We start from the raw sequence: 27,624 nt of genomic DNA on the forward strand, positions 1-27,624 counted from the left end.
TTAATTTAGATATTTTTTATTATTTATTTCATGTTTTTTAAGTCTTTAACGAATTTTCAATTGGAAAACTCAATGATTTCAAAGCAAGCAGTGGCAAAATTGTACGGAATAAAACATTTTTAATTCTAGCGCGTAAGGCTATTTTTCGGAAAATGTAAAGATATCCTGCTTTTATTTTGCTTGAATGGAATTTTATGTGACGTAAGCGCCAAAATATGATATTTAATAAGAATAAAAAGGCAAAAATAAGTTTTGCAAAGCCATCTTAGCAAGGAAACTGATCATTGATATGATGAACTAAGAAAAGCCTGGAAAAAAGGAAAATTGTATGCCAAGACTTAACGCTACATCTGAAAATCTAAGCCCATATTGCTATGCTGCAATTAAAGTTTTTGTAATTTTGCTGTTGAATTGTATGTGGCGTTTTTGTAATTTTGCTGTTGAATTGTAAGGGCGAAGAAAATTATGCTTAATAATTAAGCTAAAAACACAAAAAAAAAGGGTTAATAAGAGTGAGCGTAACAGCAGACTGGTAGACTGTAAATGTTACAAGAGCATAAAAAAAAAACTTTAACAAATCCTTTTAGACGACCGTTAAATTCTGAAAAACTTCTGACTTTTTTTTTAAAGTTTTGAATTTTTTGTATAAGAGTGCAAACTGAATTTGCTGGATTTTATACAGCTAATATGGTTACATTTTATCTTGTTACCATTTCCAAAAGAAAACAAAATCCAGTAATAATTTCTCATACATATTTAAATCAAAGCAGCTATCAGAAATTATAAATTTTTAAATACAGATAAAAAAAATTGTTATAAATTTCGAGAAGAAAGTAAACGTCTTTCTGAAAGATCAGATTTCAATGTCTTTTCTTTTACGCAAAGAACACGAAATTTTGATACTAAATATTAATTGAGTGTTTGCAAATAAACAAATTATTTTGTTTTGTTTGCTTTCCTGACAGAGAGAAATAAATTTCTACATCAGCTCCAGTTCAGTTCCAAAAAAAAAAATTCTTAAAATATGTTTCCTCACAAATGACATCCGACCAAATTCTAACCATCATTTCTATTTTAGTGAACAGCAGGGCATGCAACTAAACTAGAATCAGCATCTTTTCAAATGCGAGATGAATGACAAAAAAGGCCGTGTAGTTTTAAATTCTACTGACTATGTGTTGTCATTCCAGCATAGTACTTTTTGTGCAGACATGAAAAACAATGTCTTTCTAGATAATGAAGTAAATGATCACCCGCATAAAAATGCCGCTCATATTGTAAATGTCTTTGAAATTTATATAAAAAGTTACTTTAAGATAAAAAAGGTGGATAAATATTACTTTTTATTTTTTTTCAATATTTTCATGCAAAGTACGTTAATTAAATCTTAATAATTAATTAAGCTTATCCAAAGCAAAAAATTATTACGAAATGTTAAATTTACATAATAATATTGCGAATTTTACATATATATAAATAATTTTAGTAAAATTATACGCATAATTGTAGTATCTCTTGTATAATGTTACATGAAAGGCCTTACGAGAATGCATCTTTACCCAAAAAAATAAGGTTACAGGAGCAACTCTATTTAACATTGAAGAAAATGGCTAATTGGAAAAAACAGCTTAGCGCTGCGCCAAGCTGGCGATGGCTGATTGTTCTTTGGCGATGGCTGATTGTTCTTTGGCGATGGCTGATTGTTCTTTGGCGATGGCTGATTGTTGAACAGGATTCAGATTACGGTGACAATAATGTAAGTAGTGAAGAGGGACTCTGCTTTTTAATTCTGTCTTTAAAAACTTTCCCTTGATTATAAGGCTATGTCTTCCACTCTTCTGTAAATTTCTTCACATAGTAATTTACTCAATTACTGTCCCTAATTTATTCTCATTGAAATAATTCTATTTTGAATAAACACGAAATAATTACACTTTTTCTCCAAGATTACTTAGCTTAAATTTAATTGACGCATTCAAATATTAAGGTGTCCAAGCTTATTTTGCTTCCTGCGCAGCGGATTATTAAAAACCAGAAGGTAGACGTCTGGCAAACTTTTGAGAAAAGATTTCAGCAAAGAGGATGAGTAAATTGAATTGTTTTAGATTACGACAATGCATTCGAGATATATCTGCCGGAAGGTAGAGATGCATTCGTGGAAGACATTCTGAATGAGGCCAGCTCCCATTCACATTACACATTCACTATGAAAATTCCTATTCATTCAGCCCGTTCACCGGGATATGATGAAGAGCTGAAATACTACTGTTCAGTGATTTTACCGCTCCGTCACTGTTGAGTCACAAAGGGATGAGAATAATTCCATAAGAATGGCAGAGTTATATACGTTTATTTATACAGCTATGCGGAGACAGAAATATTTTAAGTCCAAAACTGTAGTGTGTGAATGATCAAGTATCTGTAGTGTGACTTCTCGCTGAAGATTGTTTTAGCATTCACGAAGAAAAAAATTTTCCTCGCTTCGTTAGGGCTTTTATTTTACCATTTAGTTTAGTTCCGGTTGTTTTGCACGTTGCTATTTTTCCTATCTCTAGCTGAAATGGATCCAATTACCAAGACATCCAAATTTGTTTTTTCTTTCCTCTCTTCATTCTATTAATAGATGGAAAATAATGTTGGGTATAGCTACATCAATTCCTAAATTAAAATGTTTGACGGTAATCTTGCGTAAAACATTTTAATTTAGGAAGTTGGAGTTTCAAAAATATTACTTTCTTAGAACCACGAATTATTAATACTGCTAGATTATAAACACGAAACTAAGATGAATTTCAACACTGTGGTAATTTAACATAAGATTCACTAGGTTTCTATTAAGACAGTGCAAGGCGTTAATTTAATGGAACTTTATAATGTACTGGAGTTATATTTCGAACCTTTATTGAATTATACTTGGTCTTGCTTTAAAAATCGTATTATGTTACATTTTTCTAAAGTAACTAATTATTTTAAAAACCCAAAATTCTTTCAAAATTGTAGTGGAAAGAAATTATGCTATTTCACTATACCTGTAAGCTAGATTTTGACATTAAACATAGTTTTCCTTTCATTTTTAATTTTAATTTTAGACATTTAACATTCAAAATTGTAGTTGCTCGAGAATTTATGTAGCTGACTTTTGAGATGCGTATTCAAGTATTCATAGATTTATATTATATTGGGTTGGCAAGAAGTTAATTTTCGTTTTTAGTCTGAAATAAAACTCTATTTTTTCCAGGTAGAAAATTAACTTTAATCGGTTAAATATCTTCCGTTCAGTTCGATGGCCTTTTTGCCCCCTTCCTGGTAACTTCATTCTGCTCTCATAAAAATTCTGGTCTTTATTAGCAAAAAAACTCAACCAAATGCGATTTAAGTTTATCATTATTAATGAAATTTTGTAAACTTCGAAATAAATGGTAATCCGATGGTGCAAGGTCGGGTTATACATCACTTCCCAACTTAAGCTCCAGTTATTTCCCACGTATTGCTAAATACATGTGAGGCCTCTCCTTGTCTCAGCGGAACGTAATTCCTTTGCGATTTGCCAATTCTAGCTTCTTCTGTTTGATTGCCTCCTCAAGTTTCATAAGCTGTTAGCAGTAAACATCTGAAGTGATCGCTTGGTTGCTTAGATGCAGCTGAAACTACACAACACCTTTGTAATTCCACCAATTTGATAGCATTATCTTTTTCTGATGCAATTTAGCTTTCGATATGATGTGTGCTGATTCATCATATTCAGACCTCAATCGTCGATTAATGTTACTATACACGATCCAGTTTTAATCAGCAATGATAATTAGTTTGAAAAATGGGTGGATTGAAATGCGTATCGCAAATATTCATTCCTTGTGTTAAGTGAATTTCTTTCAGTTCAAGCTGTACCCAAATATCGAGTTTCTAAACAAGTCCAAAATAACTTACGTAATTTTCAATTGTTGTGTGTGTTACATTTATCCTTTGCAATATCTCGCATAGTAATATGATGATTCGATTCAATTATGGCTTTAATTCTCTTATCATCAACTTTAGAGGGTCGGCCAGAACGTTGGCCATCTTCAAGTGAAAATTACCAGAATGAAACATTTAAACCAATTCTGACACATGCGTTCTACTAAGCAATCAGCACCACGAACTTCACATATCTCTTTGTGAGCTTCAGTCGCTTTCTTGCCTCTATGAAAACAGAAATTTAAAATATGTTGGAAATGTTTATTTTTGCACCCTATGCTTTAATTGACTGCAAATTTATGGTTGTAAATAAAAATACACGGAATTAATTTCTGTTACAGCCTAAACGTATCAGCTGGAAAATCTCAAAAGAAAAAAAATTATAAGATTGGCAAGAGAATTGTAAAACGAATAGAACGCTATCTATTATTTATGCAAACCGAAATTATTTTCTTGCAAACCCAGTATTAAGCAAATATAAGCAACAGTATGCAATAAATAAACGTATATAATGACAGATACCATAGTATTTTTAAAACTTAACAATCATCACGAAACCAAAACAGCTTAAAGGATTGATTCGACTGACGTATTCTATAACAGCAAATTTTCTGTTAGGGTGAGAAAGACTTCCCTTAGTCTGTCAGAATCAATTAATAATTAACATTATAAATTGCCTCAGAATGCTATCCTTTTTAAAGTTATATTGCTGTTAAAGTTTAGGGTAAATCAACTTTAAACTGCAAGTCATTGCGGTTTAAACTGTCGTGTTTTGTTTTATTTTTCTACCAGTTATTTTTATTTCAAAAACAGCTTTTCTTTACTCCCTCATTTTCCTATGTATGCTTTCCTACCTGAATGGGTTTTCAGTTTCACGCTTTATGAAAAATAGGATAGAAGCTACTATTTAAGCTGAGGTCTGAGTTATTTCAGCTAGAGCGTGTTCTGCTTTACGGCCACGTTGTTAGTTGCTAGTTAAAGCTTGCTATTTACGGCCGTGCATTTGACGTGCCTGTTAGTCTACGCCGGTGATTTTAGTTAGGAGCCAACTAAACGGAAAACAACTCTGGGAAGCTTAATCTTAATTATTCTACTTAGCTTTAGTTTAATCTTATATTTTCTATTTTTAAGTTCAAGCCATAAGTGCTGGCTTCCTGTATGCCTAAGTAGGGCGATCTGTGAGTATATTTGAATTAAAATAAAAGAGTATTTTAACACTTCTTCTGAGTTGTTACTTACACAACAAGAACTTAACTACACGGTTTTTCTAGGTTCTAGCGATCAAATAACTTTATTTTAGCTAGAACACTACAAAACATATTATGCAACAAAGGGTAATAAGCTCAAGATTTGCTTTTTCAACGCTAATAGACATCTGGAAATTTACCTTATGTGGATTCATGCTTTTAAAACATCTAATAAACATATGTATATAATACTTTAAAATGTGTTAATGTGGTGTTGGATGATGATATGCTGTGGTTTCTTGTATAATATGTATATGTGTATAAAGAAAGTGTAGAACAGTTTATTATGAAAGCCAATTAAAGGATTTAGTTAGTTTTATGATTACGTGGTATTATATATTCATGACAATAAAGTCGCTTAAAATTGTTGCATTACTTTAGTGAAATATTATTGACATTCTGTGGCATTCTTTTTTCTTCATTTTTTTAATTTTTAGCCTAATTCATCAAAATAAGCTGGCAATTAAAACATTCCCATTTTTAGTTCTAGCATAATCTTCCTGTCTGAAGAATAATTTCTTTGATATGATGAAATAAGTTACAGTATTATGTTGCAGTTGACTTTTACTTCTTTTAAGAATAACAATGATTGACATACTTATTAATAAAAAGAAATTTATGGAAGAGTTGTTATTACGAAAATGCATAATGCTATTTAGCAATACCATTTTCCTAGTGCATCATGTTGCGACTTTTCGATAACAGAAGTTGTTATACTTCCTCAGAGAAAATGAACGATATTGCTTGCCATTTCTATACACATCCAGAATTTTATTTTACTGTAAATTATCCATTGCAATGGAGCTTTATTTATAGAAAATGCTTATCCTGCTTCAATAACTATGATTGACTGAGACATTGCAGAGTTTGCAGATTATGAGCCCTAACTTAATTGGGCTTTGGATAAAGAAATTACTGCTGCAAAAAACTGTTATGGGAGAAGATCGCAATATAATATATTTTATGTGTATGGCATCCGTAGTAAATTTTGCCAAACTATGGCAGTGAATGCTCTGAACGTAAATTATGGCAATGAGGACGACTACGCTGCCGTAGCTCTGACATTCGCACCTGTTCATAATCAGACATGGGAGTCTTTGCTTATTCTCCTGGATATCAACATTATCCCTTATTGATTGTTATGAGAAACACAGCTGGGAATGACTGGCCTTTTTTATATTTGACATCTAGCGTAGTTACATATTCTGTGAATTTCGCAAATGAAATATCTTATGATGAAAATATCCAGGATTTATGCGTGTCTGTAAGCAGCGTAGCAAATTCTGTAATATTATGAAAGCAGTGAATGAAAGCAGGTGGATAACAAATTATATTTTGAACGCTTCAAATGAATGTTATTACTCTTAATTAGCTTTTATCTTAAGTAATGCATATATCTTCCGATTACTTAACTCATTGTAAAAGAAAGATAGAAATAGTGGTAAAAGTTTTTCCAAATATAAATTTTGATGAAATAGTGATCATGAAATTTGAATTTTAAGAGTCTCACTCTTTCTTTTAATATAATGATTTGTTAGAGTCTTCGTGTTTATGAAGTATGCCTATGTTTACACATGCTTTTTTCCTTTTGTATGCAAAATTTTTTGACGACTTAAATAGTATTCAAAATTTTGACACAATTATATTGCATTAAAGCTTATAATAATTAAAGAATTGAAAGTTAAAATTCTACGCATAAAAGCTTTGTATTTAATGTTAATTATTATAAAATTATTTCTTAGTAATTATTTTTAAAATTTTAAATATATTTATTCTATTTTTCTTACAGGAAAACGTTATGATATGAAAAATGTTTCTTTTGAGATGATATATTTTTCAAATATTTCAGATTACATAAGCAAAATATTTCTTTGAGAGCATTTTTAAAGTAATTTACAAAAAGAATCTATTACCAACATCGATAAACTTCTTGTTACTATAAGAACTGATTAAAACAATGCAAGATAAGACTATTTCTGTTACTCCTTTCTGATTTTAGATTTCGTGAAGTCATCGACTAGTCTGAATCTGCATGTGCTGAGATATGGTCAGCAGTATTGGTTCACAGATAGTGGAAGTAAAATATTTACTCGTATACTTATCTAGAAAATTGAAGCTTTATAATTTCAATATATTCATATCAGCTATAAATTCTTATCTTACAGATTAATATTATTAAACATATTCGTCATACAAACATTGCATTATATAACCTCTTTCGTGTTCGATAATCTTTTTCAATATCTTATCAAAACTGATCTATGTGCATACAAGTAAATCCAAAACATAATAGATTATAAAGGCTCAATGCATTATTATTCAGACTGCAAAATTATAATTTTTCAAACGTGCATCAACACTTTACTAGACCGGTTTTTGAAATAGTAAGTTTCGTTAAGAATTATAACGATTCAAACTGATGACCATGGAAGTGATACGGGAAACATTCCAAACGATTTGATGGACTCTTCTGTAATCGGGACCGGATTCAGAAATGTATATATGTATGTATGTATGCATGTGTGTATGCATGTATATGCAAATATGCATCCGTACATACACGCAGATATAACTCCATATATACATGAACATATACATCCATACCTACATGCATACATTTCTGACGCCGGTCTCGATAACAGAAGAGTACCGTATGATAGAAATAAAGGCACTTTAAAAAGATATGACTTTATAAAATTCAGTAAAAACTTTAATTTCTGATTTAAACAAAAGATTTATCAACATATATTTTAGTTTAAACTATTAAAGCTGATTACCGAATTTTTATTTCTGTGTATGAGCTCACTTGCGCAGTTTAAAATCACAGATTTCAAATTTAAAACCGCACACTACGCTTAATATATTTGTACCATTATTTTGCACTCGCAGCAGTTTTTTAAACATGAATAACTTTTGCCTAACACGATTTATTTAATTTACTTAACAGTTAATTTATGTTTAAGAAACCTTTCCTATCGTTTTTGTTTTCAACTCACACTTTTTTGCCAGAATGTAAATGATCTAGGCTCGTGTATTCAAATGAGGTAGAAAGAAGTTAGCATTTAAAAAAAGGTTTAGAAAGGTGAAATCAAACCGTGCTCTGCATGCATGAAGGCCACATTGCTATCTTTGTTTTTCTTAGCAATTAGACTTCTGAGGCGTTAAGCACTCCTTACCATTACTCTTGTTTACGCCGAATTTCGAGTCAGAGCCAGCCTGCGCGATTATTAACATGGGAAGCAGTTAACCTAAATTATGTCGTTAGGTTTCATTTAATTTTAAGTTAGTCATTACCTTCTGAGTTAGGCCAAAAGCGTTAGCTTTGGTAAGCACGAGTTGATGCCATCTGTGAACTTTATCTGAGTTAATAAAGGGTTCTTTACACCCTTCTCCTGAATATGTCGTACCTTAAGACTTACGGATAATTCTTTAAACAGTTTCCTAACGTCTAGCTCAGTTTACGATAGAAAAGCACACGAGTTTGTAACCTCTTTCAATTCTGCTGTAATTAATGCCACAGCCTTTAGTTATATTTCAAACAGTTCCATAAATGACATACTTCTGTATGCAAACCCTGGGTCATTACATAGCACAATGATACCATATTCATGAATTCAGTGTGCCATTTCGTTGCCGGAAGATTAAAGAATTTTTTTAATAAATGAATAAATAATAAATGGGATAAGACAGAGAACAGCAAATTAGCTTTTCAAATGCTTTGCTGAAATGAAGAATGAAACAAAATCTGTTCATTAAAAGTTTTTCTTTCAGATGATAGATATGATTATATTGTAAATCGACTCCTTTTGAGGTCCACTAGCAGGAAATTCAGCAGATGTTCAAAATGAGAAAAAACATCGCAGTGATGTAATTAGTTTTGTTTATTAAAAAAAATAAAGAAAAAATTTTATCTCTATATATAATAATCTTTCTTAGCTGTAAATGAATGTAAATAAAGGGAATTTTACACCTTAAATGGCTAACTTAGTTAAAATATGTCACGATAGCCTGGATTCTTCTTCTCCGCTTATTATCATTTTCAGTCGAAAAACACAGCTTACTAAACACATCGTTCGTTTTATGTAAAATGTTATAAACTGATTTATATGCATCAGTAAACGTGTATATTTTAGATTTATGACCCAGTATTCCGGTTCAAAAATAAGAAATTAATCAAAATGTTAAGAGCGAGTTATATACTTTAAAATTAATTCAAAATTCAGTGAGAAATTAATATAAGTTTCAGGCTTGAAATATATAGTTCGCGAAAAATTCACGTACGCTTTTTTCTCTAATTAATAATCTCTAATTTATTGGAAGCATATAATTGCAATAACTTATGTTCCAATGTATTTGGCAAAACTTTTCTAGCAAGATGCTGTAAAATTTTGTTCAAGTTATGCTTCGATATTAAGTTTCTATATTACGATTCTATGTTCATAATGTACAGAATTCTGCGTACTTACTGATTGTTGAAAGTGATAGTTATCTATGAGTATTCTTTCCCGTAATCTTACAGATACATCTTCAGAAAAAAAAAATTAGTGAAAAAGAAATCTGAGCATTGAAAGAGGTGATCGCTGTTTATAAGACTTATAGATTTTTTTATGACTTTCGAAATGACTTCCAGGATCCATCTGTTACATCTTTTCAGACTGATGATTCTTTTACAAATTTTACATTAAATTTCCTAGGTTTGAAATCAACCCTCATTCTTTATTCCAAACTTCACAAAGGCGCGTTGTTTTAAAAGCACATAACATTCGCAACAAACTAATAAAGAACGTCCAGTAAGATAGAAAATAATGTTTGCAAAGAGATAGAAATCACTGAGCGGGAAGCAAATAGTTAAATTTTATTATGCGTTTTCAGTACTCAGGTTAGCAGCTGCATAAAAATTTCGCCATTTACACTAATGTTTGAATGTACTGTAATAATTCGAGTACAGTGTTAGGAAGAATGGTTTTTCTCAATGAGAAATGTTTTTCCTAGATATCTGAATCTCCTGAGACTGCCTTTTCTTCCTAACCGGTCAATATATCTTCATGCGAACTTTTGTCATCTCCTATGGCAAAATACGTGCTTCCTAGCAACACTGTTCTGGGTATAAAAAGATAAGGATTCAGACTAACATTCAGGCTTGTCAAATGCTTCTTAGAATTAGATTTATGATGTTTTCAAACAATGAAAAAAATACCTTTTTTTAAGGTTTATTGATGACGGGGTTAAACAATATATTGAATGAGTATCTTGCAACAGTGCTCAAACATCAAAGATATCAGATGAAAAATATTTTTATATTTTTAACAGATATAACTTTGAATTCATAATTTTACTATATTTGAAATAATTACAAAAATAACTATAATTAAACTCTCGAATCACTTAATCAAATTATTATTTAAACGAAATTCAGATGCGTTCCTTTTTAAGATCTAAATAAATAATAAGCTCTTTTCTTTTTATTAGTAAGATTTTTAATTTAAAAACATATTTCTGTGAAGCATTACTAAAATTTACATTGTTTCATTTTTACTCATGCATTCTACTTTATCATTTTTAAATCTTATTGTCGTTATGTCAATGCTATTGTGATTTCTAACATTCTGTGGTATCAAGTTTTTTCATTTTTTAATCACTATTATACGTGTCTCTGTTTTCGATATTAATCAGAACTCATTTTGATTATACATCACAATAGAATGCAATTAATTCTACCTCCCGCTTTATCTGATACACCATGAAACCTAATTTATGAAAATAACTATTTCTTTATTATAATAATAACAGTCCTGTTCATAATAACAATATTACTATGCTGTTTATCTAAGATATTTGTCCATATAACTTCAGCTACAGAATAGCCATCCTCAACAATATTAATAACTAAAAGACAAAATCATAGAAATCCATTTCAACAATCCATGTAAACCAGTTCTGCATATTTTTAAGGTATTGTTCTTAGTTACATTGCTTTAGAGCAGTAGCTTACATTCCAACTAATGTTTCCCTTGTAGTGTATTAAAAATGCTTATTGGTGAGATGATTCAGAAATTTGAGCAGCTGGTAATTAATAGTTGATAGCAAGAAAAGAAAAGGAAGTGAATTAAAAAAGAAGTGCTTACCTCCCACTAATAGGAAAGACATAATTGGAAAAAAATAATGAAAAGAGTTCGTAAGTGAAGCGTGATTATTGTGGTTTAATCAACAGAAAGAAAGAATCGCATACATATAATGTATTTCATCTTCCAAGAGAAAACACTGTACCTACAAAAAGAACTAAATCAAGGAGAGCCTAACTTTACACAAAAGCAAATTTGCTAGATCACAGAATAAAAGTGATAGATGTTCTTTGTCGGTAGCGATAATCGTTCATTCATAATCCCATCCAAGGATAGTAAAGTTAGCAATGACGCAACTGCTTTGAGACAGCTTTACTAGTAATATAAACTAGTCTTTGGTAAAGTAATTTTTCATCATAATATTAATACATACTAGAGATGGAATATCAGAAACTTTGAACCTAAAAATCTTAAAAAAGATTCGAGATTCGGAAAATCGAATTGTTATGCTTTTTTCGTCTTTTGAATTCTAACTTTAAAACTTTATAAAGTTTGGTCTTCTTTGCTAGCAAAAATCAAGTCCAAACTCCTAACAGACTTGAAGGGAATTATCGCTGCATCTCAAAAGAACTACAAAGTCTTAAGAAGGTTTTAAAACAAACCTTTGTAACAGACCTATTTAAGTGTAATTGAACTATTTTATTCACGCCATGAACTCGTGAACTGTAACCGAACTATTTTATTTAAACGCCATCTCGTGGCGATATGAAAAAACGTCAGTCGACCTCCAGGCGCCATGATGATAGCTTACTATGTTATGTTATTCTCAATGTTTGATGTTCCATTTGGTATATGTTTCATTTTTATGTATATTTCTTTTGTTTGTAACCGTTCCTGTGTGCTCTGTTAATAAATCCGTTTAAAGCTAGCCGGCATTAGTGTCTATTGAGGAACGGCTACATCACATTGGCGCCCAACTAAATTTGAATCCAAAATGGCGCAACAAAATGTTTAGAATTTCTGTTTGGCTTTAACAAGCTCTTACTCCCGAATTTAACTTTTAGTTGCTGGAGATCGGCTCAGTTTCTTTTCAGGTGTGGACTACTGGTCAAATATTCTGGAAACCAATTCTGGAATTAAAATTGTCATACCGTGCTGCTAGCACATCGAATCATCAACTGGACAATTTCAACGGAAAAGATAAGTTTCGTTTACATTATCGTTTAATCTGAGTTTAAAGTTCTTTTAAACTGATTATTTATTATAAGTTGGTTCTTAAAGCAAATTTAAATTCTTTACTGAAATCTCATTTATTGATACTACATAAGAGTATTAAACAAAAGCAAACGGCTTTCTGTTAACCAAACGTTATTTCTTGAATTGTAATTTGTTATTTTAAAATGTTAATGCGCATAGTAAATTAATTTGTGAATAATATTGTTTCACTGAATACATGTTTTGATGTTAAAGTTTGAATATATTCATGGACGTTGTTCATTAGAATTTATTAGTTTCGATTCTGACATACAGCAGCAGATGTTTTCCCCCCCGCGGAAATGTTTAGACTAGCGATGATTTATGATGTGTTTACGTCAAATCTTTTATTATTTTTATTTCCTTTGAGTGCTGTTGTTCCTTATTAAATGTTTTATTCTACATAAAATAAAATATTGTACTTGTTGATTTATCTTTCGACGAACATTTTGAGAAAATGATTATAATATACTACTTCAGGTAAATATAATTGTTTTCAATTTAATGAATGCATGTCTTAAAAAATATTTCTTGAAGCGAAAGAAAATAATTATGAATAAAATCGAATGACTATTTAAATAAAGTAAAAGAGTTACTAAGTGTGTGTTGCTTAATCAGCTTAATATTTTGTTAAGATTAAGATTTCGAAGAATTCAGCTTAAATATAAAAGCTTATGGTAAGACATTTATGTATGGTTTGTATGTTTTGCTAAGTAGTAAACAATTTTTGAGCAATTTATTATATGTTATTTTCTTGATACAAGTTGAATTTATGAGTGCATTTTATGATATTTTTACGACTCCGAAATAATAAATTTTGTGAGTATTATTGTTTACATTTATAAATACTATTTAATAGTGGTATATTAAATGTACGAGTAACATTGTTTACATTCATACATGCTGTTTAATAGAGGTACATACATTTTACTTAAAGATATAATTATTAATTCTAAAATACTGTATTATGAATAAAATCGAAATAACAACAAATTCAACTTCATCTTTTCCCTCCCCCCTGACCTCTCATATAATTATGGCTTACCTTGCCAAAGCACGAAAAGAGGATTTAAAAACTCTCGCTGCAGAACTGGGTTTCACTGTAAACGACACTATGCGAGTAATAGATCTTAAAGATCTTATTGTCAATTCTGACACTTATGATGAGGCTTTTACCAGGAATCTTCTGGAAACTTTAATCGAAACTGGACAACAAAAACAACGTGAAAGCAACGATCTGGAGACACGTCAAAGAAAAGAACAAGAACTTTTATTAGAATTGGAACAAATATTCAACACCTAATCCCTAAATTTACAGGAACTGACATTGCAACCTACCTGAAAATTTTTGAAAGACAATGTGAGAAAGTTAATATAAAACAAATAGATTATATCACTCATCTCCTACCTCTTCTGCCTATAGACATTTCGCAAATTATTTTAAGAGAACCAAAAGACAAATTAGAAGATTATTCTTACATCAAGAACATTCTGCTACAAAGATTCAAATTAAATGCTGAATCATTTCGAATTAAACTTACTACACACCAAAAACACCCTGGGTCTTTATGGAAAGATTTTACTTACGAATTAAACAATTATCTCGAAGAGTGGCTTCATAGTCTCGATGTTACAGACTTTGAATCACTCAAAGACTTGGTCCTGACGGATCAGCTTAAAAGAAGAGTCAGTAGTGACGTTAAGGAGCATTTTATTGATACTTGGGGAAAAATAAAGAGTTCATCTGAATTAGTACAGAAATTGGATGATTATGAAGCTGTACGTGTTAAAAATACGAACTATAAAACTCAACTTCCTGGCAGGCGGAACTATTCTTACAAACCGACTAATCCATCCAAACACAAAGTAGAAAATCGAACAAGTGACATACAGGGAACTCATAAAACCTTTTTAAATCGTAGTCAGCAACAAACAGAGGAAAAGTGACCTCCTTTAACATGCTATGGGTGCGGAAAAACTGGTTTTATCAAGTCTAAATGTTCAGACTGTAACCCCCCAAAGACTTCAAATTCATCAAATTTTGGCACTATCCAAATCCGATCCTGTTTATCTTCCACTCGGACTGCTGTATTTCCAATTAGTATTGGTGGTGTTTCCGGTACAGCTTTCGCCGACACTGGTGCCAGTCACTCAATTGCAAGTGAATCTCTCTATCATATTCTGCAAAAACAAGATGCAGTATTTGAAAAGATAACACTACAGGTGTCTTTCGCTGATGGTTTGGTATCTGAAAAAGAGGTACTTCGCACCGAACAAATCATTCTTCTCGAAGGCAGAGAGTTCAAAACTCCGTTCCTTGTGTTGCCTGATGCCAAAAATAACTCGACTCTGTTAGGAACTGACTTTCTTCAAAAAGCTAAAATTGTTTTAAATCTTGCTGAAAATAAGTGGAACTTTTCTGATGAACCTCGAAGAAAATATAGCTTCGTGAAACCTCATCAATCCCAAGTACTGGAAGAAACCCCAGTTGTTGTAAACAACTGCGAACTACGAGAAAATGAAGGACAACAATTAACTACAGCCCAACGGCTTGCAACTGATGCATTGCTTAACAAACATCACACTGTCTTCAAAGTAGGGGGAGAAACCACTAATCAAAAGCCATCTGGCTTACTTCAAATTCCAGTCTATGCTCAACGTTTTGAAACCTTGTCAATTGATCTTTTCGGTCCCCTTCCTGAAACACCGTCTGGTGAAAAATGGATATTTATTGTGCAGGACTGTGCTACGAAGTGGACAGAACTATTTGCTTTAAAGGAAGCCACGGCCAGAGAATGTGCCACTATTCTTTTGGAGGAAGTCGCCCTTCGATTTGGGTTACCCAGGAAAATAATAACTGATAATGGTACCCAGTTTACTAGTGCTGTTATGCAACAACTATGCTATATCTTGAACATTGATCAAAGTCTTACTCCTGTCTATCACCCACAATCTAACCCAGTTGAAAGGAAGAATAGAGATCTGAAACCACGTTTAGCAATACTTGTTGGTAACGACCATCAGTCATGGAAGGATAAACTGCCATTAATAAGGTCTGCTTTGAATACAGCCAAATGTGATTCAACTGGACATTCTGCTTCTTTTCTTCAATTTGCACGAGAGTTACGAACCTTAGATGATGTAAAGCATGATATAAAAGCCGTAATTGAGAACGATAATTTTGTTCCAGAAATTACTCCATATTTGAAACGTTTTGCGAGAAATGTACAACAGGTACGAGAAAGAGTCGAAATGCATCAAGATAAGCAGAAACGATATGCTGACAAAAACGAAGAGAAACACCGAAATTTGTTCCTGGAGATAAAGTTTGGGTCACCCTCCACCCAATCAGCAAAGGTCCACTGAAGAAAACTGCTAAATTCATGCCCAAGAGAGATGGTCCTTATGTAATAGTGACTACAAGATCTCCAACCCCTTATGATATTACCGATCCTCATGAACCAGACAAAATTCTTGGCAAGTATCTATCATGTTTCAGCCTTGAAACCATATCAAGATCGAAATAAGCAAAACTCAGCTCGTGTAATTCCAGTGGTTCCCTTAAAGAAAAGAGGACGCCCGAAACGTGTAATACCGCCCGAATCTGCACCTGTTGCAGAAGGTGCTGGTGACGCAAAATCTACTGCTTGTCAAACTGGAGCCCATTCATCTGATTCTCCGCCCGCTGCACAAAGTAGACAAAGGTCAGTTCCTGACTTCTTGCCGAGACGTCTACGAAGTCAGAGGGGACAGACCCATTTAAGTGTAATTGAACTATTTTATTCACGCCATGAACTCATGAACTGTAACCGAACTATTTTATTTAAACGCCATCTCGTGGCGATATGAAAAAACGTCAGTCGACCTCCAGCCGCCATGATGATAGCTTACTATGTTATGTTATTCTCAATGTTTGATATTCCATTTGGTATATGTTTCATTTTTATGTATATTTCTTTTGTTTGTAACCGTTCCTGTGTGCTCTGTTAATAAATCCGTTTAAAGATAGCCGGCATCAGTGTCTATTGAGGAACGGCTACATCACACCTTTTTATTAAATCAGAACTTGAACATAAACGCACTTCTCGTGCTAACATAAAACACCACAACTTGTAGTGATGAAACTTAAAGTAACAGTTAATTCAGATTTCAAATCCAAACTAAATCTAGTAGCCAAAGGCTACAAAATTGCTTTAACGCAAAGTTGGCTCCAACTTCACACCGGCATAATACTTTAAATGACAGCGGCTATAATGCAAGCTAAGGAATACAATTCAGTCTGAGCTAGCTGAGTAACATGGCCTCGAGAGGCAGAAATATGCTGTCTTGGACGAGAGGCAGAAATACGCTCTGTCTTGGAATCACTTTAAATGCTCAGTCTATTTGCATTCTGACGAGGAAACAGAAGGAAGAAGTGACCGTAAAGATCCAAAACATAAAATAAGTGGTTAACGAAAATTAATCGTAACTTTATAAATTCTTAAGCGTTTAAACACAAAACTTTTCAAAACTCGGTTTTACTGACGTCTTTCAGAAACGTATATTGAAAAGAGAAAACATTTGTTTCAATTTAAATTTTATCTGGATCAGTAATGCTACTTCACCGGGTTCTAAATTCCCGATTATTTAAATATACTATCTGTTCAAATATCGAGGAAGTATTCCTCAGTTCCAAGCAATGGCATGCTGGTCTTCCTCGGAAATTTACAAAACCAATTTTTGAATCATCTCAGTGTTTCTGGACATAGACAGTCAACAACTGGATACTTCTAGTTGCCCATCTCATGATGTGAAAACACTAAGTTTAGCACATTGCGTTGGGCTCAGTTGCCCCACAGTTGAAATACTCAGCTATGTTTGTTGGCCCAAAGGAGCGTTAGCTTAGGAGAGCCATTAGTCTGGAAAGTGCATTTTGCATCGGTTCACTATCGGTGCATTTTGCATATCACTTTTTAAATTGTTGCCCCAACTATTATCGCTCTGTATTATATTTAAAGAAATTAGATAATAAAGAATCTGCATGAATGTATGTATTTTTCTCGCATTGCGAAAAAACGACGGTAACTACAGTCATGAAATTTTGAATAACGTAATCCTTCACCCGAATATGGGCACATGGAAGCCCGAATTTTGAATTTGTTTTATTATATATTATTTTGTAGAATTTTAACGAATTTTTGATTAACAAACTCAACGGTTTGAAAGCGAGCAGTGGCAACACTGTAGGGGAAAAAAACATTTTTAGATCCAGCACACGAGACTCTCTGTCGGAAATTCTAAACATATGTTTTTTTTTTTTTTTTTAATATTTTGTAATATTGCTGTTGAACTGAATTTTATGTGGTTTAAGTGCGAAGAATATGACCTTTAATAAATAAAGGTAACACACAAAACGTTAAAACAACCGCTCCTTTGGGCGTAATATAAAATCTACTTCTTAAGTCTATAAAAGTTTTCAGTTTTTTCTTTGTAATTTTGATTACAAAATTGTAATATTAAATTAAAATTTTCAAATTTGTAATATTAAATTAAAATCTAATGTTAACTGAAAGTTGAACTTTCAAGTATTTTTTGCTAAATTAAGGTAAGAATATAAACCCTAAAGTTCATTATGCAGTTTGTTTATTAAACTTCCTTTGCCTCTTCCTAAATAAATACAGCCATTTTTTTTTTAAACTGTATTCTTAAATTTGTTTTTCCTTAAAATTAGTTTTCAGATTTTACAATATTTAGAAATTTTAATTGAGTATTTTTTCCCCTTTTTCTATTCCTCTCATCGTTGGAATCCTTCAAATAAGAATACTTAGTTGAATCATTCGAGCGATTTAAAAACGTTTTAAGATTTGGATTTGAGATAATTTAGGACTCGCCCTAGTGGACACCATTACTGTTTTTGGTACTCATTATAATGCATTTTTTCTATTGTAAAATGTATCAGTAATGCGCTGTATATTGTAAAAACCTACCTTTATTTCTAGCGAAACTGTTTTGGGCTGTTTTTCGTCCCCTTCTCCCTTCTTGGTGTACAGAATATTGTTTTTCTCCTACCCATCATAAAGGGATTTCATACAGTTGTTTACTAAAGGAGTCTACAATAAATAATGATTATGTGACAGCTCACTCGATCTTGGAAGATGTTCAAATTTCTGGTCTCCAGAATCATAAAACTTTTGCTTTTAGCTTATAAAGCGTAATGCGAATATTTTGCTTTTTTTATTCAATAATTTTATATCATTTCTTATTAATTTTATCTCCTACAGAATTACTTTTAATATCTCTTAATAAAATTTTCTTCCTGTATGTGTTGTTTGTCTTATCAGAGCGAGGGAACGTCAAAGTGCTTTTTTTTTATATCATAGGTTGAAAAATGTTGACTGAACAAAATGCTTGACCAAACTATCATAATTTGAAAACCCACCTAATTTATTTTTTGCCTGAAGTGGAACTATGATGGTATCCAAACTAGCGATCACTGCGCCTCGGCTCGGTTATTGGTGAAACGAATACATAGTCTAGTTTATATTAATAGCCGCTAGATGTCAGTTGTCTTCTGGTTTGCGTGGTAACTATCACATGTTTAAAATGGCTACTTTGCAGCAGAAATTACTTTGTGTTCTCGAGTTTGCGAAGTTCACTTTCGTGATTACAGTGCAAAGACGTTTCAAGTTGTGATCCTCCGAATGGGTGGAACATTCGCAGATGGTATCGACACTTTGTAAATACAGGATGTGTATGTATGAAAGAGTCCTAGCCGCCGTCGTGTTCCCGACGAAAATGTTGCACGAATTCAAACTGCTTTCCAACGTAGTCTTTCAAAATCAACTTGTCGTGCCAATTGGGAGTTACAACTGCCTACAACAACAATTTGGCGTGTTTTGAGACGTCGGTTGGTTATGAAGCAGTACAAGTTACATTTGTTGCAGGCTCTGCGTCCTGATGACAAAAACGTGACAACACTCAGACGTGTGGCATTTTGAAACGAAATTATTGGTGCTATTGACAATGATAACACTTTCGCACAACGTATCGTGTTCAGTTATAAAGCGACTTTTCATGTTAGTGGTCATGTAAAAAAACACAGCGTTCGAATTTGGAGCCTACAGAACCCATATGCAGCCATTGAACATGCACAAGATTCGCCCAAAATCAATGTGTTTTGTGCGATATCCCGATCATCTGTTTACAGCCCATTCTTCTTTAATGAAAACACGGTTAACGATCACCAGTATCTCTCTATATTACAAAACTGATTGTTTCCGAGGCTGCACGAAGACAAGTTCATTTTTCAACAAGACGGGGCACCCCTTCACTGGTGTCGGCAAGTGCGTGATTATCTGATTTAAACTCTAGCGAACCGTTGGGTTGGTCGTCAAGGAGCTGGCGACTTAACATGTCTCCGCTGGCCTCCACGGTCACCGGATTTGACACTCTGTGACTTCTTCCTGTGGGGTTTCATTAAAGACAACGTTTATGCATCACCACTCCCACAGAATCTGGAAGAGGTGAAGAACCGGATCCGTACTGTCATAACACTAGTGACGACGGATTTGCTTGCCCGAGTATGGGAGGAGTTTGAGTATCGATGTGATATTGTTTGTGTCGCTGATGGAGGACATATTGAATATCTGTAATCTGCACTTAACAGGTTCGTACATATGTATGTGTGTAAAGTTTCATATTCGTATGTCATACAGTTTAATAAATATATGCATTCGAAATAACGTATATTCTTTTTGAAACACGCTGCATTTTTGTTTTTGAAATAGTTTTACCTCTCTAGCTGTTTTGCAACGTTTTCACCGTAAAATTTAATCCCTTTTCGTATTTGAGATCGTCCTGTTTTGTGCCTTTGTAATTAGACAAGTGGACATATTTTCATTGTTCTTAATTACGATTCCTTAATTTTGAAGCTTTTGACTGATCAATTTTTATCGGTTTTAATTTTGTTTAAATAATTAGTTTCTACGTTTATTTTTTCAGTAGTTTTTATACTACTTTTTAGATTTGTATTTTACTGTTGCTAGTTTTACGAAAGCATGTAACAGAAAGATTTGAGTTCATCTGAGACTCACTTAAAAAATTATTTTAAATTTTTTCATAAAGGAATTGCAAAAGCGGTTTTAAGTTTCAAATGGTTTAGAGGAACGAAACATGCATTCGGAACTCATTAATCAATTGAGTTTAAGTATTCAAAGCACTTTTCCCTCGACTAGTTCTGTTTGAAGAGTTAAACAAAGAAGATTAATATCCTTTTTTCGTGCACTGGTATGGCATTCTGTACTATTTTAATAAAAGTTTCGAGTACGCTTTCATAGTAGGTTTATTGATTGTTTTTGAATTCTTCACATTTTTTTAAAAAAGTTTGCTGTTTAATAATGTAATTCGGTGATTTCATAAACTTCAAGGAGATAGGATTTACCTTTATTTAGGGCATTAATTTTAATTTTAATTCTTTGCCTCCTTTTTACTTCACTTTGAAAATGATTTTATATATAGTATATTATATGTGTGTGTGTGTGTGCATATGCATATAAATCAAGATATAATAATTAAATCAAAATGATATCAGGAAAGGTGAGCAAACCTATAGCAAGAAATACACAAATCAAAATTAAAACAAAAACATAGACATTTCAAAATTGGAACAAAAACAATTCAATAAAATAAAATTTAGCATTTTCTAAAAAAACTTATTGCTCTTTTAAAGCAATTTAATTTCAACAAAACTAATCTTAACTGGCATTTTCTTTTAATTTGGTTAATTAATTTTTTTCTTATTTCTTAATTTTTTTAATATTTTCATTATTAACAGTCATACATGTATAAATCAGAACCATAGCTTTATTTAAAATTCTTCGGGCTGCTCTTGAGAAAGTTCTAGGAGTTTTCATTAATTTTTCATATTTTATATCAGTTTCAGTTATTTTATAGAATTGTTTTTGTTTCAACTTTGAAATGTTTATGTTTTTACTTTAATTCTGAATTTAATTCTTTTCTGTTTCAGGATACAATTCTGACTTATAACTTGATTATATAACTTGATTAATTAATTAATTTCGCAGCATACTGCGCAACTTTAATAATTTACATCATCTTAATTTGAAATTTCTCAACATTTGTTTACATATGAATATTCATATAATAGTAATGATATTATGTTGCCATAAATATTCTTAATTAGCAATAAAAATATTTTGTAAATTAGTTCAAAAGATCAAAATTTTAAAATAAAAATCAGAATTTTTTTTTATTCTTTATCCAAAATAAGTTGCTTTAAAATGAGACAAAGTTCTATCTTGAGTTATAAACTGATATTGATCGCTTTCTTCCCAATACTGAAAAACAGATAAGATAATTTTTTTTCCCGAGTGCAGTATATAACTGCGTGATCTATCGTGATCCAAACACATCTCCCAGTCATAAACGCGCTTCGGAACAGAATAAATATTCAGTTTCTTTCTAGCGTTGAATAAAAAAGCAGATCCTGCACAAATGTTATTTCATCTTTCCCTCCTGCTCTTTCCATTCAGATACCATCGAAGCACGCGCGCCTGCGCACACGGCAGCTCTCCTCCACCCCCGACGTTTGCATCTCCTAAACCGAGTAACGAGTTGGACAAACGGACTGGCAGCAAATGGGCGGCAACTTAAGCAAGGCGCTTACGGCGCTCCAGAAGAAAGGAGAGCCCGAAGCAGCGGATGCTCCTCTGGAAGACCCACCAACACCTCCAGCACCAGATCCTCGATTGCCCCTCACAGCTAGACAGTTGTTCAATATCTCCAAATCATGGAAAGGGATTGCCAGGGCTATGGAACCGACTGGGATTACCATGTTTGTCAAGTAGGTTAAGGCATTATAATAATACTCATAACTATTTCTGTATATAAGAACATAATTTTCTCAGTCAGAAACGGGGTGGGGAGATTTCATGTACAGAATCATGTATTAAAATATCTTATTTTGTAGTTAAAAACACGAAACGTTAAATAATACTTCACAGAACTGTTACAGAAACTTTTTTTACTAATGAGCACGAGAAATGTGTTATAATATGCGCATTTCTTAAATGAACTTATTTGATCAATTATTTTATTTTTGAATATAATGTTATAAAATTTAATACATTCCATGTTACAGGTTTTACTTAAAATTAACACAATATCGTGAATTTATCACTAAGTAGGAATTTCTTCTCAGACTATATAGTATTCTTATAATCTGGATACATTCTTTTTACGATTAACGTACTTCCAGGCAGACACAGACACAAAATATGTTACTTTTGATACAAAGTAAGACATCGAAAATGAATTTCCTTTCTTTCTTTTTTCCCCGAAAACAGCAAACAAATGTCAATCTGTGATTATGGCATGGTGCTCTGAATCACCAGTCACCCTCTAAGTAAAGAATAGGAAAGCCATATCGAATTCGTAATTTGCTTTTCCCAAAAGGCCAGATACTTGCGCGAAAGCATTCGTAACAAACAGCCAAACCCATCTGCTTAATTTGTTATTTCATCTTCAATATCTTCTGGGTGCACCGCAGGGAGAAGACTGAAATTGTACTTGAGAGAAAAAGGAAAATACACACTCATTTACAGCCAAACCTTACGTGGGAGTCGAACTTGCTTCCATAGTTTCGAGCCAATAGACAGCGAATCACTCTATCGTTCACAGAGGTCCATTTCGGAATTTTAAACTCCTGCATGTAAATCCTACACGATTAAAAAAAAAAAAAAAAAGAAAGAAATTCAAAAATTACTAAAATTCACAAAGTTAAACAATATTAATGTATTTGATGAAGTAGGAGAGAAATCCTTGCTTTAACTGCAATTTTAACTTACTGTGTTCGAAAATAATACTCAAACTTGCGTTCGGAAGGCTTTAGACAATTTAATAATTTTACCGTATACAAGGAGCTGTACGAAGAAATAAATTAAAGCTATTTTGGTATTTTCGTTTTAAAATTTTGATATTAAACTTATATCTACACTAGAATAAACCAGATATGATAAAATGTGTATCTGTGCTTGAGAGACTTCAAACCCCTGAAGTCTGCAGCAACTTCACATCATCCGAAAATTATTTCCGTTCATTATTTTTTAAGCAAACATGTTTAAGAATCATAAATAACTGCAATATTGATAATTTTTAAATAATAATGAATTCGCTTTTCAACCAGCATATGTCTTATTGACTATTTTGCCACATAAAAGAAGCAAAACATTATTAAACAAAATTATGAATAAATTAATTATTGATATTTTTTTTAAATTCATCATTAACAAAACTCTGTATTGTATTGATACAACCTGAAAAACACCTGAATAATAACACGTGGTTGGCAATGGTTTATCGATTTTTCAGTGCCACTGCTTCACTTTCATTTCTTTTATGACAAAAAAAGGTTTGTTTTGACGACTTTTTGCTTAATACTTTATACACAGAAAGTATATAAATATGCAAATCTACATAATTCATACAAGATACAAGATCCATTCATACATCACAATTTAATAAATCAAGTACAAAAATAAAGGCATAGTTTACCATCAGAATTTTAACGTTCATGAAAATATTTCGAACATTTGCATTCATTCATCCTTAATGTCTCGAACATACTATCATTTTTCTACAAACATTGATCAAGGTCTATAAGGGTAATAACAAAATACGAGCAGTTTGTAAATTAAAAGGAAAATCATAAATTAATAATATGAGTAGAAAAAGTATATTTTAAGAAAAGGACGCATTTTAAATTTGATCTAACAGCATGTCTAACTACCATCAACTATACTAATAGCATTTCTGCAATGCAAATACATGATTAAAAATTCTTCCTTTATATTGCAATAAATCAAATAAATCATATTTTCTTAAGAGATAATTACGGAATGAATGAAAATGAGAGTATTGAATGAAAATGAGCTGAAGAATAAATGTCTTCCATTCTCCATCAATACGAGCATTTTCAGAACTAATAAGCTGCCATTTCTAAAGATTAAAATTTTATTTAAAAAAATGCATAATAAGTTGAATTATAGCTTGCATTTTCTTTTTTTTTCTTTTCTTTTTAACCCAAAGGGCGTTAGCCCAGAAGGGCTATTAATTTCGTTTTAGCATTTTGCGTTGGTTCACTATAAATGTCGGTTCACTTTTCTACCAGATATAGAGCCCTGTGTTATATTTAAAGAAATTAACTAGTGAAGAATCTGCATAAATACATGTACGTTTCTCTCATTGTGATAAAACAACGGTACCTGGAGCCATCAAATTTTGTTTTGAATAACGTAATCTTCTACCGAATATGGTCATCTAGAAGTCCACATTTGGAATTTGAAATTTGTTTTATTATTGATTTCATATTTTGTAACACTTAAGCGTATTTTTCATTTACAAGCTCAACGATTTCAAAGCGAGCAATGGCAACACTGCACGAAAAAAAAAACATTTTTTATCTCCTGCGCGCGAGACTATGTATCGGAAATTCTAAAGCTTTGCTCATTTTAAAACTATTTTGTGATATTGCTGTTGAATTCAATTTTATGGTTTAAATTCAAAGAACATGATATTTAATAAATAAACGTAACACAAAACGTTAAAGAAACGCCCCTTTGGACGTAATGTAAAATCTGAAAGCTATCAGAATTCTTTTTTTTTTTTTTTTTTTTTTTTTAAATCCTAGATAATATTATGAAAATCTGATGTGAAAATGCGCAAGAACTTCAAATATCCTGACTAACAGGTATTGTAACATATCCGGCTATGAAGAAAAGTGGGCAATTTATTTCTGCCAGTTTATATCTACTGAGGCAAGCACACAGGCCGAAACGCGTGGTTCTTCAATTTCTAACTAGCCACCTCCACGCTCGTGAAAAGCAAGAAAGCACACTTTCGAACTCGTTTCCCTTCTATCTAACTCAGAATACTTCCGCCGACTATTTTGAATACTTGCGCGTTCTACTAAAATTTACATACTCTGGCATTGGCAATTCCAGGGGAAAGTAAGGCTTGACAGGAAAGATAGTTTAAACTTAAAATAAATGTTAGTTAAAATAAATCTAAACCCTACATTTGCCGCTGCCAGAATTTGGTAAACTTGGAAGCAGGTCCTAGAAACGACCTGTTGAAAAGTTTCCACAATTCTGAACTAAAATTTAAGAGCCTCGTTTACATAAAAAAACTGTTTTTTCACAAAAGTTAGAATAAATTTCTGTAGATACTTATTTAACTCTCTCTTCTTACAGCAACATTTCCTGGACTTCAGCAATCAATCTGTTCTCTTCCTTCCAGCATCTGGAAGGAATAAGTATCAGTATCTTTCTAAATACATTATAATTTACACTTTCTTGACACTGAATAAGTTTTTGTTTTTGATCGATTTATTTTTCTTAGTTACTGCTTAATTCACATTCATTCAAGTATTCAAACATGAATTTAACTTTACTCTGGCTCTCCACCATGTGTGGTGTCAAACGGGAATATTCGTGTTTTAGTATTGCAACACTTCCCCTAACCACAATGATTTGTTAGAATTCAACGACCAAATAGACACACCTTACTCGACATTCTACAACTCGATGGGCTAATTTAACATTCTTAAAATTCAAGTGTATGTGGAGAACCCTACAAAACACATTCATTCTAACTTCCCCCTCATTCATCTTTAGACATGCAGGCTTTCGCTCTAAAGCATGATTTTATCTACAGTTTAATACTTAAATTTGAATTCATTTCTTTTGAGCATTTACTTTTAGCATCTAAAATTTTATGCTTCTAGACTAAATTCTACTTTTACATAACTTTCAAGTATTTACGTATATTTACAAAATTCTAATACATATGATTTTTACAATTTACCATAAAATGAATAAGAGAAAAATAAATTTTTACTTTACGCATTCTTCGCCAAGCTGGCGGCACTGAAACTAAAGTTCTTATTAATAAAAGAATACGAAGTTATTTTTATCTTCGGCCAAATTTTGGCTTTAACATAACAGAATTAGTCTTTCGACCAACAGAAACTGCTTGTTCTTAGATTGTATACTTAAAGAAAATAATACTTTTGCCTTAGCTAAATAAAGTAAATCAAAACTAAGTCTCAACCGAGACGCATTGACTTCCGTCAAAACATAGAACTTCGTATTTACGCATACATTTCGGAACAAAAGAAAAAAATTTATAGAACATTTTAACTTATCTTTGAGTTTTCGATGATTGGAACTCCGACATCCTCTTCTGGCAGAACTGTTCCCACGTTATAGGTTTCATCGACGTCAGTCGTCTCCTTAGGGTCCTTCGAGTGTCGTCCACGTTGCTTTTTCTTTTTCGCCCTCTGCATGCTGGCCTCTTGGAGTGGTAGTCGTCGGGTTGCTGTCTTTTCCGTTTTGTCCCTAGACGGCTGGTCTTGGCGTCTTCCGGTCTGGAATCATGCTTGAATTTCTTCTATTGGTGGTGGTCTTTTCGTTTCTTCTGCTGTCTTTTCGTTCTCGGGAACAGCGGCCTTGTTTGCACCTGACTCTCTGGCCCTGGAAGCGTTCTCCTCGATGCAGAATTTCTACTGCGATACGTTGTAAGTGGTGTTTTCCTCTTTACCAAAGCTTCTTTACGCGGCGGCGTTGCTTTCTTGTATTTCTTAAATGGTGGAGTCTGAACGTTTTCATTTCTTCTTTTCGGTACCGTCGCATGACTTGTAGAAAGGCTAGGTTTCTCTTCATTTCTCTGCTTCTTGGGTGGTGGAGCGGGTGACGTTACTTCTTGACCTTCCACTTCTTTTACGCTTGAGGCCTGCAAGAAACTTTTAAGGATTTCAAAATCATTTTGATTATAATATTTTTTCACCTGGTCGGGACTTGCTTTACAGATTTCCCCCTCTCTCGTTCTTAAGGTACAATACGACTCCCTTTATTTCCTGAATTACACAGGTGCCTTCAAATTTTGGAGCTAACTTTGCAGTAAAATTGTCTGGGGCACTTGATAAAGAAAATTTCTGCTTCACTTTATCCCCAACTTTTCACTTTATCCCAACTCCGTAACACTTTATCCCCAACTTTTAAATCTGCTTCACGGCGTTTTCTATCATAGTATAATTTTTGTCTATTTCTTGC

General features: G+C 32.5%; 1 protein-coding gene across 1 annotated transcript in view; it reads left to right on the plus strand.

Annotated features, from left to right (window-relative positions):
• Window positions 1–27,624, plus strand: part of LOC118203224 (neuroglobin-like) — a 196,439-nt gene that overhangs the window by 50,817 nt on the left and 117,998 nt on the right. The window contains exon 2 of the mRNA XM_035348464.2: window positions 22,048–22,358. Within this exon, the coding sequence (XP_035204355.1) occupies window positions 22,153–22,358 (206 nt within the window). The 5' untranslated portion in view covers window positions 22,048–22,152. The remainder of the gene's footprint in view (window positions 1–22,047; window positions 22,359–27,624) is intronic.

This window comes from Stegodyphus dumicola, chromosome 6 (assembly GCF_044657685.1).
Source record: "Stegodyphus dumicola isolate Sdum_Otavi_A_Nest chromosome 6, ASM4465768v1".
NCBI lineage: Eukaryota > Metazoa > Arthropoda > Arachnida > Araneae > Eresidae > Stegodyphus > Stegodyphus dumicola.